At 40.4% G+C, this 17,562-nt stretch overlaps 1 protein-coding gene across 1 annotated transcript in view; it reads left to right on the top strand.

The window, feature by feature from the left end:
• MFSD2B (MFSD2 lysolipid transporter B, sphingolipid) overlaps nucleotides 1-17,562 on the top strand; it is a 312,518-nt gene that overhangs the window by 85,725 nt on the left and 209,231 nt on the right. The window contains exon 4 of the mRNA XM_053709634.1: nucleotides 14,794-14,917. Coding sequence (XP_053565609.1) covers nucleotides 14,794-14,917 — 124 coding nt within the window. The remainder of the gene's footprint in view (nucleotides 1-14,793; nucleotides 14,918-17,562) is intronic.

Genomic DNA, 17,562 nt, shown 5'->3' with positions numbered 1-17,562 from the left:
GCGCGCCTTCGTGTTCTGCTACGACATGTTTTGGCGTTGTTGGAGGATCCCATCCTTAATGGATATAGGAGTTCTCAGTCTTCTACTTTGAATAGCACACATAATTAAATATAAGGGGATGACATAATCTTCTTATAGCCTAATCATTTAGTATCTTTTCCAGTCTGAGTTTGGACGAGCAGGGTTCCAGTGGACTGGTCCTGCGGGTGTGTCTGTTCTCCTTGGACGAAAACCTACAGGTTGCCTTATCTTTTATTTAATCCGGTGAGGATGACTTTTATTTGATTTAAAGAGCTCATGTTTTGTTTTATATTCCTTCGGGAATTTTCTTTCTGGAATCGATACTCACAATTTATTGATCGCACTGGTTACTTCTACCGAAGTTGTTTTGGGGACGTGTTTAGTCCTCTGTTTGTCATTTATTTCTCCCTCCTTGGGGGTGAATATTACGGGCTTGACATTAATGGCTAAGGTTCAGCTCCTTCTGTCTTGAGGCCTATTTCAAACACGTGGCGCCTGTTCTGCCTGGCTGGTCCAGTTTGGGCGTTGTGTGATTGCATTATTATTTGTGTTTTTCTTATCTTGTTTTTTACAAGTGTCAGCTAAGCATTCTGAGGGGACCTGAGGGTCCGTAGGGCATGGGGAACTGGCTCAGTCCTCATCAGCCTTTAAAACTGGTCGTCTGGGATTCGGAGTTCAAGTGCGTCACACTCCGTTGATTCTGATACGCTGGGATTTGAGTGTTTCCTTCCCCACGTGGGTTGAGGATTTGGAGGATTTAGTGCCTCCCTGCCGCCGTTATGGGTGGTCTTGCCCTTCAAGCGCAATTGGAATTGTCCTTTAGACTTGTTCCTTTTGGGACTCTTCCTTCGGGTCGAGTTCTCTGGACTTTGTCCATTTTCTCCTTAATGGTTGAGGCCGCCTTAGGGGAGGACCTTGCGGACTTTCCTACTCTGAGGAGATTTTGGAGACTAACTTTTGTTAACTCACTCTTCGGATGCCTTCATCCCTGATATTTCCCCTTGGTTCTGGAAGTTGGGTGTTGAACGCCTGTTGGGCTTAGAATCTTGGTTCTGACGTGGCCTAGCTCTTTTGGAGTTGGACTTCTGTAAGGGGTATTCCTTCCCCTTGGGTTGGGATTTATGAGTGAGTCCTAGACCCGTTCGCCGAGTTAGTCTTATCCTCTGTGTAGTCTGTTTTATTCCGACGGATATGATGTTTCCTGGAGTATTGTTGGTTTAAACAATTCTGGGGTTTGGGCCTTACTTTTGTCTGGATCTTTCTGGGCCTAAGCCAGCTGGTCAGATTAGGGGTTAGCTCCATGGTTTCACTATCTGGATCCGGCTGTGGGTGCGGGTACTCTTTCTTCATGACCTTATCTGGAATTTTATGATCCTATAGCTGGTTCAGGAGCTCTACTTTTCCAGGGAACATAGACTATATCTTATGGTCTTGCTAGTTGAGTTACTAGCAGGTTGGCCAGGAGTTCTGTGTGCTCAGGCTCCTCTGGGCCTGCCTTGCTCTTGAACAGTATGTGCTTCTCTCTTTGGAAGTTCCCTTTTCATATTCCTCATTTGCGCCTGGATGTTTTTAATTCGGCTCAGACTATGGCTTTGGCCTTGTGCGCGTTTGCGCTGTTCTTTAGCTGTGCCCTTCCCTTGGGTGGGTTTGTTTGCCTTTCTTAAAGAGGAGAGGTTTCCTCTCTCTGGAGGGTGGTTGTCCTGCCCTGTGTGCAGGGGATTGGAACAGGTGGTTTATCCTGTACAGAGAGTGGTCCACTTTCTGGTATTGTTCTGTTCTGTCTGAGGTTTTGCAGTCTCCAAGTTAGATATCATAGTTGCGCTTGTCTCTATGGGGTTCTCCTTGGGAGTACCTGTGGACGTGCGGTGTGGAGACTGCCATAGAGTGTCGGGTTAGATTTCATATGGCTTCTCTCTTTTTCTGCCTATCTCTATGGGGTCCTCATTGGGATTACCTGTTTGTAGGTGCTTCTGGAAGGCTCCTGAGCTCTGTTGGAGTGCTTGAGGCCATCCCCTTCCACCCTTTTATCTGGGGGCTGGTGGTTGGGGTTCTTTCTGTTCCCCTGTCTCTCAGACCTGTAGGTTACTTGGGTCCGGTGTTGGAATAGGATCTGGGATATGTTGTCTATCCTTGGATCATTGAGGTACGGTGAGCCTCTTTGAGGTTCTGGGTTCCTCGTTGTTCCAGACACGTGGGTAGGCCTTCTGGCTTTGAATAACCTGCAGTGTTCCCTCAAGTAGTGGAAGTTAGCAGTCTGTCGGTTGGTGTTGGCTATCTATCTTCGGCTGCTTTTTACTTGTCTGCAAGTATTTTATTTTTCAAGTTATCTTGGTATGGCTGCAGCGTGTGGTGTTCAGAGGTTGCTCTCTGGGTTTGATGCACGTGTTGGTTTGGGAATATTTCCATATTCTGAGTTACTGGCGACTTGGGACTCCGGTTTCAGTCATTTCTCTGTTCTGATTCCCGGTCTCAACCTTGTAGTTCTGTACAGTTGGGTGTCTGGGCGTTGACTTCCCTTGTTTCAGGAACCCTTAGGGTCCATGTGAGCTTGGATCTTATTGCACCCTGTTTAGGGTCTTCCGGGAATCCTTGTTTGTTCCTCCATGTCCTCTCCCCTTTGGGAGTTTTCGGTTGTTGTTCTCATTTCTCTGTAAGGGTGTGTGGTTGAGGATTGACCTTTGGGCGATGGTGTCTCCTGGAGGAGTGTTGGCTCAGTTGGGTCTGTTTCTGCGGTCTCTAGCAAGGCTTGGGACTCTTTGCGGGTCGGTGTCCTTGTGGTTTCAGGCCTGGTGCCCTCAGAATGGGCTGAATTTTGTACCCTTCCGTTTTGCATTCAGTGTCTTCTATAGCTTGGGTATTGTTTTCCCAAAAGTAATGAATGCAGCTGTGGACTTTATGAAGAAAAACATAAATTATGCCTACCTGATAATTTTCTTTTCTTCAGATGGAAAGAGTCCACAGCTCCCCGCCCATGTTTTTATGTGGGGCGGCTGTAATTTTTGTTCTTCTGGCACCTTTTCACCCTGATATTTCTTTTACTGTTCCTTGTTCCTCGGCATAATTACTGGGGGATGAGGGGAGTATTTACGCCTTTGACTGGGGTGTCTTTGCCTCCTCCTGGTGGCCAGGTTCTGAATTCCCAAATGTAATTAATGCAGCTGTGGACTCTTTCCATCTGAAGAAAAGAAAATTATCAGGTAAGCATAATTTATGTTTTTTTGTAATTTTTTTAGTTTTAATTTTTATAGGTTTTAGTGTAAGGCAGCTTAGGTTTTATTTCACAGGTAAGTTTGTATTTATTTTAACTAGGTAGTTTGTAAATAGTTAATAACTATTTACTAACTTGTCTACCTAGTTAAAATAAATACAAACTTATCTGTGAAATAAAAATAAAACCTAAGCTAGCTACAATATAACTATTAGTTATATTGTAGCTAGCTTAGGTTTTATTTCACAGGTAAGTATGTATTTAGTTTTAAATAGGCATTATTTAGTTAATAATTGTAACTTTAATTTAGCTCTATTTTAATTATGTTAAAGTTAGGGGGTGTTAGGTTTAGGGTTACGTTAGGGTTAGGTTTAGGGGTTAATATAGTTTAATTTAGGTTGTTGCGATGTGGGGGGCTGGTGGTTTAGGGGTTAATAGATTTATTTAGTGGCGGCGATGTCGAGGAGTGGCGGAATGGGGTTAATAGATTTATTATAGTGTGGGCGATGTTGGGCTGTGGGGGAATAGGGGTTAATAACTTTAGTATAGTGGCGGCGATATTGGGAGCAGCAGATTAGGGGTTAATAGATTTATTTAGGTGGGGGTGATATTGGGGACAGCAGATTAGGGGTAAATAACATTATGTAGGTGGCGGCGATGTCGGGGGCGGCAGATTAGGTGTTAATAACTTTATGTAGGTGGAGGCGATATCAAGAGCGGCAGATTAGGGGTTAATAACGTTATGTAGGTGGCGACGATGTCGGGGCGGCAGATTAGGGGTGTTTAGACGTGGGGTTTATGTTAGGGTGTTAGGTTTAAACATTACTTTTTCCCCCCATAGACATAAATGGGGCTGCATTACCGATCTTTTCATTCCGCGATCGCTGGTGTTTTTTTCTGACCCACTCTGCCCATTGATGTCTATGGGGAAAGCGTGCACGAGCACGTCAAAACAGCGCTTGTATTTTGTGCGGTATGGAGCTCAACGCAACCATATCGCACGCACAAGCCGGCTGTTTCAAAACTTGTAATGGCTGCGCTATAGAGGGTGAAATAACGCAACTATTGTTGCATTTGTTAAAAACCCTATAGCGCACATAACTTGTAATCTACCTGTATGTAAGTTATAGCGCATCTTCATTACAACTGAGTAATGAAACTCCATCTAAAATATCACTAACATTGCAGATCTGATTTTAAAAAGGCGAAAGTTTACCATCACTATAACAGAACATTTAAGACCAGGTGCTTGTATGTGTGTGATTTGGAGTGCATGTGTATTTCTTTATCCGATTATTGTGTGTCTGGTGCGCTTGTGTGTCTGTGTGTGAGTCTTGGTGCCCTTGTATGTCAGTCTTTCTTGGTGTGCTTGCATATATGTGTGTGCGTCTTGAGGTGCTTGTGTTGCTGATTCTTGGTGTGCTTGTATGTATGTGCTTCTTAATATGCTTGTGTGCCTGAGTCTTGGTGCCCTTGTGTGTCAGTTTGTGCATCTTGATGTGCTTGTTTGTGTGTCAGTTTGTGTGTCTTGGTGTGCTTGTTTGTGTGTCAGTTTGTGTGTCTTGTGTGCTTGTTTGTGTGTCAGTTTGTGCGTCTTGGTGCACCTGTGTGTCTGTGTGTCTTGGTGCACTTGCGTGTATGTCTGGTGTGCTTGTGTGTCTGTGTGTGTGTGTCTTGGTGCGCTTGCGTGTCTGTGTGTGTCTTGGTGCGCTTGCCTGTATGTCTATGCGTCTTAGTGTGCTTGTGTGTCTGTGTGTGTGTCTTGGTGTGCTTGCGTGTATGTTTGTGCGTCTCAATGCACTTGCATGTATGTGTGTGTGTTTTGGTGCGCTTGCGTGGATGTCTCTGCATCTTGGTGCACTTGTGTGTCTGTGTGTGTGTCTTGGTGTCCTAGTTGAATTTACTAAGGCCCCTTATTTAAATAGTCCAGACATCTTATGCAACATAATTCCTATTGCAATTTAGGTTATGCAGAGATATCAGAATCTGAGATTTGATCATCTGTCAAGTTCAAGGATACCATTTCTACAACCCTCACCTAGCACGGTTTTAACTTCCCATGTGAATGGTTAGTGAGGCATAAGATTGTGATCCAACACACCTGCTCTACGTCTCTGTAAGGTGGTACATATCATGATTAAAATACAGGGAGTGCAGAATTATTAGGCAAATTAGTATTTTGACCACATCATCCTCTTTATGCATGTTGTCTTACTCCAAGCTGTATAGGCTCGAAAGCCTACTACCAATTAAGCATATTAGGTGATGTGCATCTCTGTAATGAGAAGGGGTGTGGTCTAATGACATCAACACCCTATATCAGGTGTGCATAATTATTAGGCAACTTCCTTTCCTTTGGCAAAATGGGTCAAAAGAAGGACTTGACAGGCTCAGAAAAGTAAAAAATAGTGAGATATCTTGCAGAGGGATGCAGCACTCTTAAAATTGCAAAGCTTCTGAAGCGTGATCATCGAACAATCAAGCGTTTCATTCAAAATAGTCAACAGGGTCGCAAGAAGCGTGTGGAAAAACCAAGGCGCAAAATAACTGCCCATGAACTGAGAAAAGTCAAGCGTGCAGCTGCCAAGATGCCACTTGCCAACAGTTTGGCCATATTTCAGAGCTGCAACATCACTGGAGTGCCCAAAAGCACAAGGTGTGCAATACTCAGAGACATGGCCAAGGTAAGAAAGGCTGAAAGACGACCACCACTGAACAAGACACACAAGCTGAAACGTCAAGACTGGGCCAAGAAATATCTCAAGACTGATTTTTCTAAGGTTTTATGGACTGATGAAATTAGAGTGAGTCTTGATGGGCCAGATGGATGGGCCCGTGGCTGGATTGGTAAAGGGCAGAGAGCTCCAGTCCGACTCAGACGCCAGCAAGGTGGAGGTGGAGTACTGGTTTGGGCTGGTATCATCAAAGATGAGCTTGTGGGGCCTTTTCGGGTTGAGGATGGAGTCAAGCTCAACTCCCAGTCCTACTGCCAGTTTCTGGAAGACACCTTCTTCAAGCAGTGGTACAGGAAGAAGTCTGCATCCTTCAAGAAAAAACATGATTTTCATGCAGGACAATGCTCCATCACACGCGTCCAAGTACTCCACAGCGTGGCTGGCAAGAAAGGGTATAAAAGAAGAAAATCTAATGACATGGCCTCCTTGTTCACCTGATCTGAACCCCATTGAGAACCTGTGGTCCATCATCAAATGTGAGATTTACAAGGAGGGAAAACAGTACACCTCTCTGAACAGTGTCTGGGAGGCTGTGGTTGCTGCTGCATGCAATGTTGATGGTGAACAGATCAAAACACTGACAGAATCCATGGATGGCAGGCTTTTGAGTGTCCTTGCAAAGAAAGGTGGCTATATTGGTCACTGATTTGTTTTTGTTTTGTTTTTGAATGTCAGAAATGTATATTTGTGAATGTTGAGATGTTATATTGGTTTCACTAGTAAAAATAAATAATTGAAATGGGTATATATTTGTTTTTTGTTAAATTGCCTAATAATTATGCACAGTAATAGTCACCTGCACACACAGATATCCCCCTAAAATAGCTATAACTAAAAACAAACTAAAAACTACTTCCAAATCTATTCAGCTTTGATATTAATGAGTTTTTTGGGTTCATTGAGAAAATGGTTGTTGTTCAATAATAAAATTAATCCTCAAAAATACAACTTGCCTAATAATTCTGCACTCCCTGTATGTGTAGTATTATCCTTAATATATAATTATTGTCTAAGTAAACAGTGAAGTTCACAGAAAAATATTTTTCTTGTTTTCATATTTTTAATGCAATCCATTCTGGTCTGCAAAAAAAGTCTTGTGCTTTAAAACTACATTTCTTAGTAAATCCTACATCTCAGAATGTGGTACTGAATCTTATATGTAAATCGCATATCATTTTGTTTTTGTTTTAAATATAATGGGCGCAATCAAATATACGGCGCAGGTTTCGGCGCAAGCATGGGATCCCGTGCCGCCCGTAATTTCACCTCCCCCATCGGGGTATTACATATAAGGCGCCGGCATTTCCTAAGTGCCGTAAGTCTAATAAACTAGTGATGTCCAGAAATGAGCGTAAATATAGATTTCTTCAGTCGCCAGTGACGTACGGCACTTTAGAAACTGCCGGTGCCTAAGAAAAGTAAAGAAAATAACAAATTTCCCGTAAAACTCTAACACGCCTTCCAAAAAATAAGCCCGACACGTAAAAACCCTATTTATACTTAGTTTATTTTTATTTTTTAAGTAGTTTTATTTACATTTAATAGTAACGTTAGTATTTTGTAAATTAGGTAATTTTAATTCATTTAGGGGGTGTTAGGTTAGGGGGGGTTAGGTTAGGGGTTAGGTTTATTGCGTTGTGGGCTATAGCGGTTTAGGGGTTAATAGACTTTATTAGTTATTGCGGTGGGGGATTGCGGTTGACAGGTAGATAGACATTGTGCATGCGTTAGGTGTTAGTTTATTTTTCACAGGCATTTTCAGGAGTTACGGTGCTCCCATACATAGCGGCTGCTTTTTATGGCGAGGTAAAAATGGAGTAAGATTTCTCCATTTTCGCCACGTAAGTCCTTGCGCTGAAAATTGATTACCAAATTGCGCAACTGTTCTATGTTAGTCTATGGCTTAAAAAAATACGTCCGAAGGGTGAAATATACGTGCGTAACTTGTATGCAGCAAGCTCTTTTGCTGCCCATCCCTAATCTAAAAAAATAAATAAATTAATATATATATATATATATATATATATATATATATATATATATATAATAATAATAATGAAAAGAGAATTGTGGGGAACTTGTCCTCACTATAATTCCCTTTGTCCGGCACCAGAGTATAGTGTTTAAATATCCAACCACTAGTAGTATCATTAGGGGTGTAATATCCCTTTAAATCTCTTAGCTCCTATGTTGTCTTATATAAAATCCAAAAAAGAAAGAGCTTGTCCAGGGTCAGAGTTAAAAATATTTCTTTAATCAATCAATTATTAAAAGTCCAACATGGGAACAGAAGAAAAATACCAAAACACCTAATGCAGTGGCTTACGCGTTTCAGCCGTAGCCTTACTCATAGCCAGTATCACACTCACTAAGCTATACACTTTAAAAATGCCCCCCCCCTGGGCTGTGATTGGTGTAAAAACAATAGGTGTGTTTGAACTATTACTCAATTTCCTGTGAATCACTCACTAAACTACTATATATGAATCCAGCATTGCAATCTTCTAAGGTGTTGAAAATAAACAAAATAAATAAATATATATTGAAAACAATAAGATGTTGGGTAACATATCACTTAGGTTAAATACTGAATACTAGCATGTTCAGAAAAAACTCAGTCATAGAGACTGACCTGATATATTACATTATTTAATATCTGTTATTAAATACTGACCTGTTGATAATAAATGTTACCAATCTCTAAGAATATATATTGTATAAACCCCTATTAAATCAGAAGACACTGGAAATATCCTTAAATCTATAACTGACACAGTCTATAAATGCATGTATATATATATATATATATATATATATATATATATATATATATATATATATATATACACACTTGCAGTTGGAAATATCAAATGTACTAAATGTACTCCTGGCACTGAATTTATAGATGGAAACATAGTGAAATGTTTAAAATGCAAAATTCAAAGATCTACATAATAAAAATGTGTTTGTAAGTATAATTTAATATAAGCTATGTACAAAAGTACGTAGTATATCATACTTATTATTCCCAATAATTAATTAGATCATATTGGGAATTTAGGCCTCTGGGGTGTCTGGTTTCAAGCTGGAAAATCCAGAACATTTCCCTTTTCCCTAACAATTGTTTCACTATGTTTCCATCTATAAATTCAGTGCCAGGAGTACATTTAGTACATTTGATATTTCCAACTGCAAGTGTGTATATATATATATATACATGCATTTATAGACTGTGTCAGTTATAGATTTAAGGATATTTCCAGTGTCTTCTGATTTAATAGGGGTTTATACAATATCTATTCTTAGAGATTGGTAACATTTATTATCAACAGGTCAGTATTTAATAATAGATATTAAATAATGTAATATATCAGGTCAGTCTCTATGACTGAGTTTTTTCTGAACATGCTAGTATTCAGTATTTAACCTAAGTGATATGTTACCCAACATCTTATTGTTTTCAATATATATTTATTTATTTTGTTTATTTTCAACACCTTAGAAGATTGCAATGCTGGATTCATATATAGTAGTTTAGTGAGTGATTCACAGGAAATTGAGTAATAGTTCAAACACACCTATTGTTTTTACACCAATCACAGCCCAGGGGGGCATTTTTAAAGTGTATAGCTTAGTGAGTGTGATACTGGCTATGAGTAAGGCTACGGCCGAAACGCGTAAGCCACTGCATTAGGTGTTTTGGTATTTTTCTTCTGTTCCCATGTTGGACTTTTAATAATTGATTGATTAAAGAAATATTTTTAACTCTGACCCCGGACAAGCTCTTTCTTTTTTGGATTACATTTGCCGTTTTACCTCTGGGATCAGATTGAAGGAGCGAGTGCTGGTACGTCCTATCCAATGGGAGGTAGGAGGGTGTGTAACTGTTAGCCACTCATGGTTTGCAACGCCAGGAGCGAGACACGCCGAGGCCTGTGTGCGACCGGATCTGTACCTGAGAGAGGAGTTTAACAGCGAGCGGTGTTAGGCGTACCCGCAGTTTGCCCCAAAGGAAGGGTGGCGAGGCAGCCCAGGATCACCGGAGTCGCTGATTTCCCTCTTGCATCATTTGTGAGTAGAAATAAAGAAAATAATACTGTGGTAATACTGTGAATATAATCGTAACTACGCTGCAAGTAGTAAAGTGAATTGAGCCCAGTTTACCAATATTACTACACGGACTGTACCGTATGAGTCTGTATGCATTGAACTCACTTTATTGTTGACATTTTCGCTCAAGACACACAGGCAGGATTCCCAAGGTGGTTTATCTATACCAGCCTTTCTCATTGCTAACGGAATCAACTATTTGTGCAACATCCACTCTCTCTACATACCTATACTCCCTTCGTACCAGTACACTATCCCCACATAGTACACATATTTTATGGGGATTGTATGACTAGGTGTGTTTTTTGTCTACTACACCATTCTCTCTTTTACGTCTTATATAAAATAACATACAAAATAAAATATAATTCTTATGCTCATATGGTTTATTGCTGGCTACTGAAATTAAATATATACAATTTAAACGAACATGGGCCCACTTTGTTTAGCGCTATGTCCTTGTAGCAGTATAATTAAAGTCCAGTTGTTAACAACTTAAGCTGTATCCATAGACTTTGTAATTCCAAATGCTATTCTTAAGCCATTCTTCTGCTATATAGCCAATCCTTAATATTAAGGGTTGGTTCTATTGGCTGATTTGAATAGACAATAGAATTTCAGTAGCTCTCATCCTATTGGCTGATTTGAACAGCCAATAGGATTTAAGTAGCTCTCATCCTATTGGCTGATTTGAATCAAATCAGCCAATAGAAATTCAAGGGACACCATCTTTAATCGCGTACCTTGAACTCACTATTCAGTGTACGGTGGCAATCGGAAAAAGAGGATCCTCCACGTTCTATTTCTCCACAGACGCCGGTCTTCAGCTCCGTGGTCATCAGTCTTCAGCTCCACCCTCCGCGCCAGATTGCTCCTGGAAGAAGAGAGAAGAGGTCGCCGCTTGGAAGAAGACTTCACCTCATGGGACAGGACCTTCTCTTCACCGCATGGGACAGGACTTCAGGAACGGTAAGTACCAACCTGGGGTTAGACTTAGGGTTCTTTTATTTTTATTTTTTTTATTTAGATTAGGGTGGGCATTTTGTAAAAGAGCTAAATGCCCTTTTAAGGGCAATGCCCGACAAATGCCCTTTTCAGGGCAATGGGTAGTTTAGGTTTTTTTAGTGTTAGGTTTTTTATATTGGGGGGTTTGGTGGGTGGCGGGTTTTACTGTTATGGGGACTTTGTGTATTTTGAATGTAAAAGAGCTTGGGGCAATTCCCTGCAAAAAGCCCTTTTAAGGGCTACTGGTAGTTTATTCTTAGATTAGGGGGTGTTTTTATTTTGGGGGGGCTTTTTTATTTTCATAGGGATTAGCTTTTGTAATCTTTGGTAATTTGTTTTTTTATGTTCTGTAATGTTCTTTTTTTATTTTTTGTAACTTTAGTATTTTTTATTTGAGGTAATTTGTGTTAATTTGGGGGGTGTTAGGTTAGGGGGTTTAGTAATTTAATTAGTTATTTGCGTTGTGGGTTTTGGCAGTTTAAGGGGTTAATAGGTTAATTAGGTTTATTGCGATGTGGGGATTTTGCGGTTTAGGGGTTAATAGGTTAATTAGGTTTTTTGCAATGTGGCGATTTTGCGGTTTAGGGGTTAATAGGTTAATTATGTTTATTGCGATGTGGAGATTTTGCGGTTTAGGGGTTAATAGGGTAATCAGGTTTATTGCGATGTGAGTGTTTTGCGGTTTAGGGGTTAATAGGTAAATTAGGTTTATTGCGATGGGGATGGTTGACGGTTAAGGGATTAAGGGGTTAATTACTTTATTATTTTGCAATGTGTGGGTTTGCGGTTTAGGTGTTAATACTTAGGTTAGGGGGCTTAGTAATTTAATTAGTTATTTGCGTTGTGGGTTTTGGCGGTTTAAGCGGTTAATTGGCTAAATAGGTTTATTGCGCTGTGGGTTTTTTTGCAGTTTAGGGGTTAATAGGTTAATTATGTTTATTGCGATGTGGGGATTTTGCGGTTTAGGGGTTAATAGGGTAATTAGGTTTATTACGATGTGGGTGTTTTGCGGTTTAGGGGTTAATAGGTGAATTAGGTTTATTACGATGTGGGTGGTTGACGATTAAGGGGTTAATTACTTTATTATTTTGCGATGTGTGGGTTTGCGGTTTAGTTGTTAATACTTTGTGTGGGAGGTTCAGGGTTTTTTTTTGTTTGTTTTGTAATACTCCATTTGCCTTCGCTGCATACCGGTGGATTCCAAAAATGGCAGTGTGGTGAAAGAATTCACCACCCTGTCATTTTCGGAATCCACCTGGATGCGAATTCCTTTGGCTGCACGCGCAGGCAACATTCTGTTGGCAGCCTCGCGCTGCCAACATTCCATTGAGGATGTATGTGCAACTTCCGACGGCGACGAACATTACAAACGCAATTATAGTATAGATACTTTTTACCTCTGTGATTACCTTGTATCTAAGCTTCTGCAGACCGCCCCCTTATTTCAGTTGTTTTGACAGACTTGCATCTTAGCCAATCATTGCTGACTCATAGGTAAATCCAAAGAAGTGTGCACAATGCTATCTATATGGCACAGATTAACTAGCGCTGTCTAGTTCTGAAAAACCGTCAAAATTCGCTGAGATAAGAGGAGGCCTTCAAGTGCTTAGAAATTACCATATGAGCCTACCTAGGTTTAGCTTTCAATAAAGAATACAAAAAGAACAAAGCAAAGCTGATGATAAAAGTACATTGGAAAATGTATTAAAATTGCATGCCCTATCTAAATCATGAAAGTTTAATATTGACTAGACTGTCTCTTTAATTCACATACCTGCCAACTCACATGGTCTGGCCTTGTGACACACAATTTGATGTGTTTTCTCACTGTTACAATATGATCTACATAAATCACACAGTATGCTGGGGGCCAGTGAGAACAGCTAGGAGGCAGCAGTGAGGAAAAGAATAAAGGGGCAACCTAAGGAGGACAAAAGCCAAGTTAGGAATTAAGTCCAGGCTTACTTTGTTGAGACGCCTCTTTGCATTAGTGAAAAGCTAACAAAGATAAATATCCTATCTTGGCAAAATTGGCGAAATCCTACTTATGCATCTCAGGCACCTCAAAACCATCTGAGCGCCTCTTCTCTGCTGCAGGCAATATCGTTTGCAAAAAGAGCATCAGCCAGAAACATGTGGACATGTTGACATTTTTGCATTTCAATGCAAAGTTTCTGGAAGAGTGAATAACAGAATGTTATAAACAGTGATAGTTCTACCTCCTTCTAGTTCTACCTCATTTCAAACAGTTTGTGGTTTTGTTTAATTATAAAAATGTGCTCTGCTGTTTAAAAACTGGACAAACAGTTGTGTTAATGGAAAGTTTTAGGGGCTGATTTATCAAGCTCGGTATGAAGCTTGATGCCCCTTGTTTCCGGCTGCTCTGAGACCACGGACAGAAATCAACCAGATTGAATGCAATCAGGTTGATTGACACCCCTTTCTAGCGGCCAATTGGCCGCGAATCTGCAGGGGGCAGCATTGCACCAGCATTTCACAAGAACTGCTGGTGCAATGATAAATGCAGAGAGCGTATGCTTTATCGATGTGCGGTGTACATGATACGCTACATCGTATCAAGTCCACTCGCACTATGATAAATATACCCCTTAGTATGAAGTTTATGTTTGTAACACTCAATTTGTGGATTTTAATTTTAAATATAGAAAAAATGGTATTACATTTTTTTAATCTGATTAATCGAAAATAAACTGTTAGTTGCAGCCCTAATTCACACATACATTTATTAATGCAGATATATTTATTGGAGTAAAACGTTGTATTAAAGGAAGTCAAAATGAAAGTTTCATCATTCAGATAGAGTGTAGGATTCAGTGTAGGATTTCTTCAGTAGTAAGAAATAGCAATAATATACATGCTGCTCTGTATAATGATTTTAAGAATAGCTAGATAGACAGATAGATAGACCTGCAACCTACCTTAGGATTATACACATTCCGCACATACCTATGTATATACTGGGTGCTATACTGGGTGCTATGGCCCCCCTGCACTTGGGCCCTTGGGCCACGGCACCTGCGGCACCAACGTAGTTCTGCCCATGGTACGATTAAAATAAAACTTTCCAAATTACTCTTAATATGCTCCCCCTACATCTCAGAACTTGTCTCTAGATACTCTCCCTCCCTTCCCCTTCGATCAGCTCAGGATCTCCTCCTCTCCTCCTCTCTTGTTACTTCCTCACATTCACATTTACAGGACTTCTCCAGACTGGCCCCCATCTTGTGGAATTCCCTGCCTCGCTCCATAAGACTCTCTCCTAGTTTTAACATCTTCAAGCACTCCCTAAAAACTCTACTATTCGGGGATGCATACAACCAACACTAACCTTTCCTAACGCCACTGCTTTCCCCTTGAACCCCTTAGATTGTAAGCCTATGGGCCCAGCTGTTTACAGATCGCTTCATAAGAGCCGACTACAACAGTGAAACTCTTGGCAGGGCCCTCTACCCACTTGACCCCTACAAAAGCTATCCTGTACACCGACTATGTTTACAGCGCTGCAGAATCTGTTGGCGCTCTACAAATACCAGATAATAATAAAATAATATCATTTTTACCATAGAGAGCATACTGTGGTAGACAGAGCGTGCACATAGCTTGAGCACTGTATAGCAGCAGTGTCTGCAACAATGCTTGTAACAATTGTTTGTGTGCATAAATGTATAATCTGACATTTGCATTTCATTACAGGATAGTGGGCAGCACACCATTTCTGGTTGTGTCCTATTTCTTTCTGTGGTTTGTCCCTCCGTTTGTGACTGGAAGAGTTGCGTGGTATCTGATGTTCTACTGTTCATTCCAAGCACTGAGCACAGTAAGTACCTATACATACTTAATACTCTTAAAGGGACAGTCTACTCCAGAATTGTTATTGTTTAAAAAGATAGATAATCCCTTTATTACCCCTTCTCCAGTTTTGCAAAACCAACACTGTTTTACCTCTTTCCACAAACAGTAAGCTGCATATGTGTCACAATCTCATAGCTGTTTAGAGGAAGAAGCTTTTTGTATATGTCTAAAAATGTAGGAATGGGATGGGAATACAGTTATTAAGAACATAAACAATTGTACATTCTATAACTTTGATTTTGAACAGCAAATTCATGATGATTAAAATATTTGTCTTTCTTTGGTATTACAAGACAAGCCTGCAAGCACTACATTTGAGATAGATCCGGAACACATAAGAGCTTTGTCCAAACACATCCAAGGAAAGTCTTGTTCAGCTGACTTGCTAACAGTCTTCTTGCACTGTACATGTTATGAGTTTAATTTCATTAAACACTATATGGTTCTCTATTATCTCAATTTGTTTTCAGAAAAAAAGCAATAAAGAACACCCCTAATTCAAACTACAGGGAGTGCAGAATTATTAGGCAAATGAGTATTTTGACCACATCATCCTCTTTATGCATGTTGTCTTACTCCAAGCTGTATATGCTCGAAAGCCTACTACCAATTAAGCATATTAGGTGATGTGCATCTCTGTAATGAGAAGGTGTGTGGTCTAATGACATCAACACCCTATATCAGGTGTGCATAATTATTAGGCAACTTCCTTTCCTTTGGCAAAATGGGTCAAAAGAAGGACTTGACAGGCTCAGAAAAGTAAAAAATAGTGAGATATCTTGCAGAGGGATGCAGCACTCTTAAAATTGCAAAGCTTCTGAAGCGTGATTATCGAACAATCAAGCGTTTCATTCAAAATAGTCAACAGGGTCACAAGAAGCGTGTGGAAAAACCAAGGCGCAAAATAACTGCCCATGAACTGAGAAAAGTCAAGCGTGCAGCTGCCAAGATGCCACTTGCCACCAGTTTGGCCATATTTCAGAGCTGCAACATCACTGGAGTGCCCAAAAGCACAAGGTGTGCAATACTCAGAGACATGGCCAAGGTAAGAAAGGCTGAAAGACGACCACCACTGAACAAGACACACAAGCTGAAACGTCAAGACTGGGCCAAGAAATATCTCAAGACTGATTTTTCTAAGGTTTTATGGACTGATAAAATGAGAGTGAGTCTTGATGGGCCCATGGCTGGATTGGTAAAGGGCAGAGAGCTCCAGTCCGACTCAGACGCCAGCAAGGTGGAGGTGGAGTACTGGTTTGGGCTGGTATCATCAAAGATGAGCTTGTGGGGCCTTTTCGGGTTGAGGATGGAGTCAAGCTCAACTCCCAGTCCTACTGCCAGTTTCTGGAAGACACCTTCTTCAAGCAGTGGTACAGGAAGAAGTCTGCATCCTTCAAGAAAAACATGATTTTCATGCAGGACAATGCTCCATCACACGCGTCCAAGTACTCCACAGCGTGGCTGGCAAGAAAGGGTATAAAAGAAGAAAATCTAATGACATGGCCTCCTTGTTCATCTGATCTAAACCCCATTGAGAACCTGTGGTCCATCATCAAATGTGAGATTTACAAGGAGGGAAAACAGTACACCTCTCTGAACAGTGTCTGGGAGGCTGTGGTTGCTGCTGCACGCAATGTTGATGGTGAACAGCTCAAAACACTGACAGAATCCATGGATGGCAGGCTTTTGAGTGTCCTTGCAAAGAAAGGTGGCTATGTTGGTCACTGATTTGTTTTTGAATGTCAGAAATGTATATTTGTGAATGTTGAGATGTTATATTGGTTTCACTGGTAAAAATAAATAATTGAAATGGGTATATATTTGTTTTTTGTTAAGTTGCCTAATAATTATGCACAGTAATAGTCACCTGCACACACAGATATCCCCCTAAAATAGCTATAACTAAAAACAAACTAAAAACTACAGGTATACCCCACTCATACAGCGGGTTAGGGACCGGAGCCCCGCTGTAAAGTGAAAACCGCCTTAAAGTGAAACAAGGCAGTTTTAGCTTTCTTTCCACTTGCCAGTGTGTTTAAAAACTTGAAAACATCTTTGAACTAACATATTAGGGGTGCAATAGGGCTAAGTTTAGTTTAACACTAGCACAGCACAGTATTCAATAAATACTGTACTTATAAAATAGTGACAATTACTGTAGTACAATTTGCCAAACTATAGCACTGAGACACAGATTGCACTGTAAAGCTGTAAACAGAGTGAACTGGGCATAACAAAATGGTGCCAGTCACTTTTCTCGCAAACTCACAATGATTACAGCACTATTTCATAATCCTTGGAGGTTGAACTTCAGCTCCACAAAGCGATGTATTAGCGAATCGCTGTAAAGTGAAGCGCTGTAAAGTGAGGTATACCTGTACTTCCAAAACTATTCAGCTTTGATATTAATGAGTTTTTTGGGTTCATTGAGAACATGGTTGTTGTTCAATAATAAAATTAATCCTCAAAAATACAACTTGCCTAATAATTCTACACTCCCTGTATAGATGTTTTAGTCTGCACTTTCAGTGTACTTCCTGTTTGCAGCTACATTTGTTAGTATGATAGTGTAAGGCCCTAGTCTGGAACGCCACTAAGGGTTAAGACCCC

This window comes from Bombina bombina, chromosome 4 (genome assembly GCF_027579735.1).
Source record: "Bombina bombina isolate aBomBom1 chromosome 4, aBomBom1.pri, whole genome shotgun sequence".
NCBI lineage: Eukaryota > Metazoa > Chordata > Amphibia > Anura > Bombinatoridae > Bombina > Bombina bombina.
The sequence above is the reverse complement of the archived record's forward strand: the minus strand, read 5'-3'. Positions and strand labels throughout refer to the sequence as shown.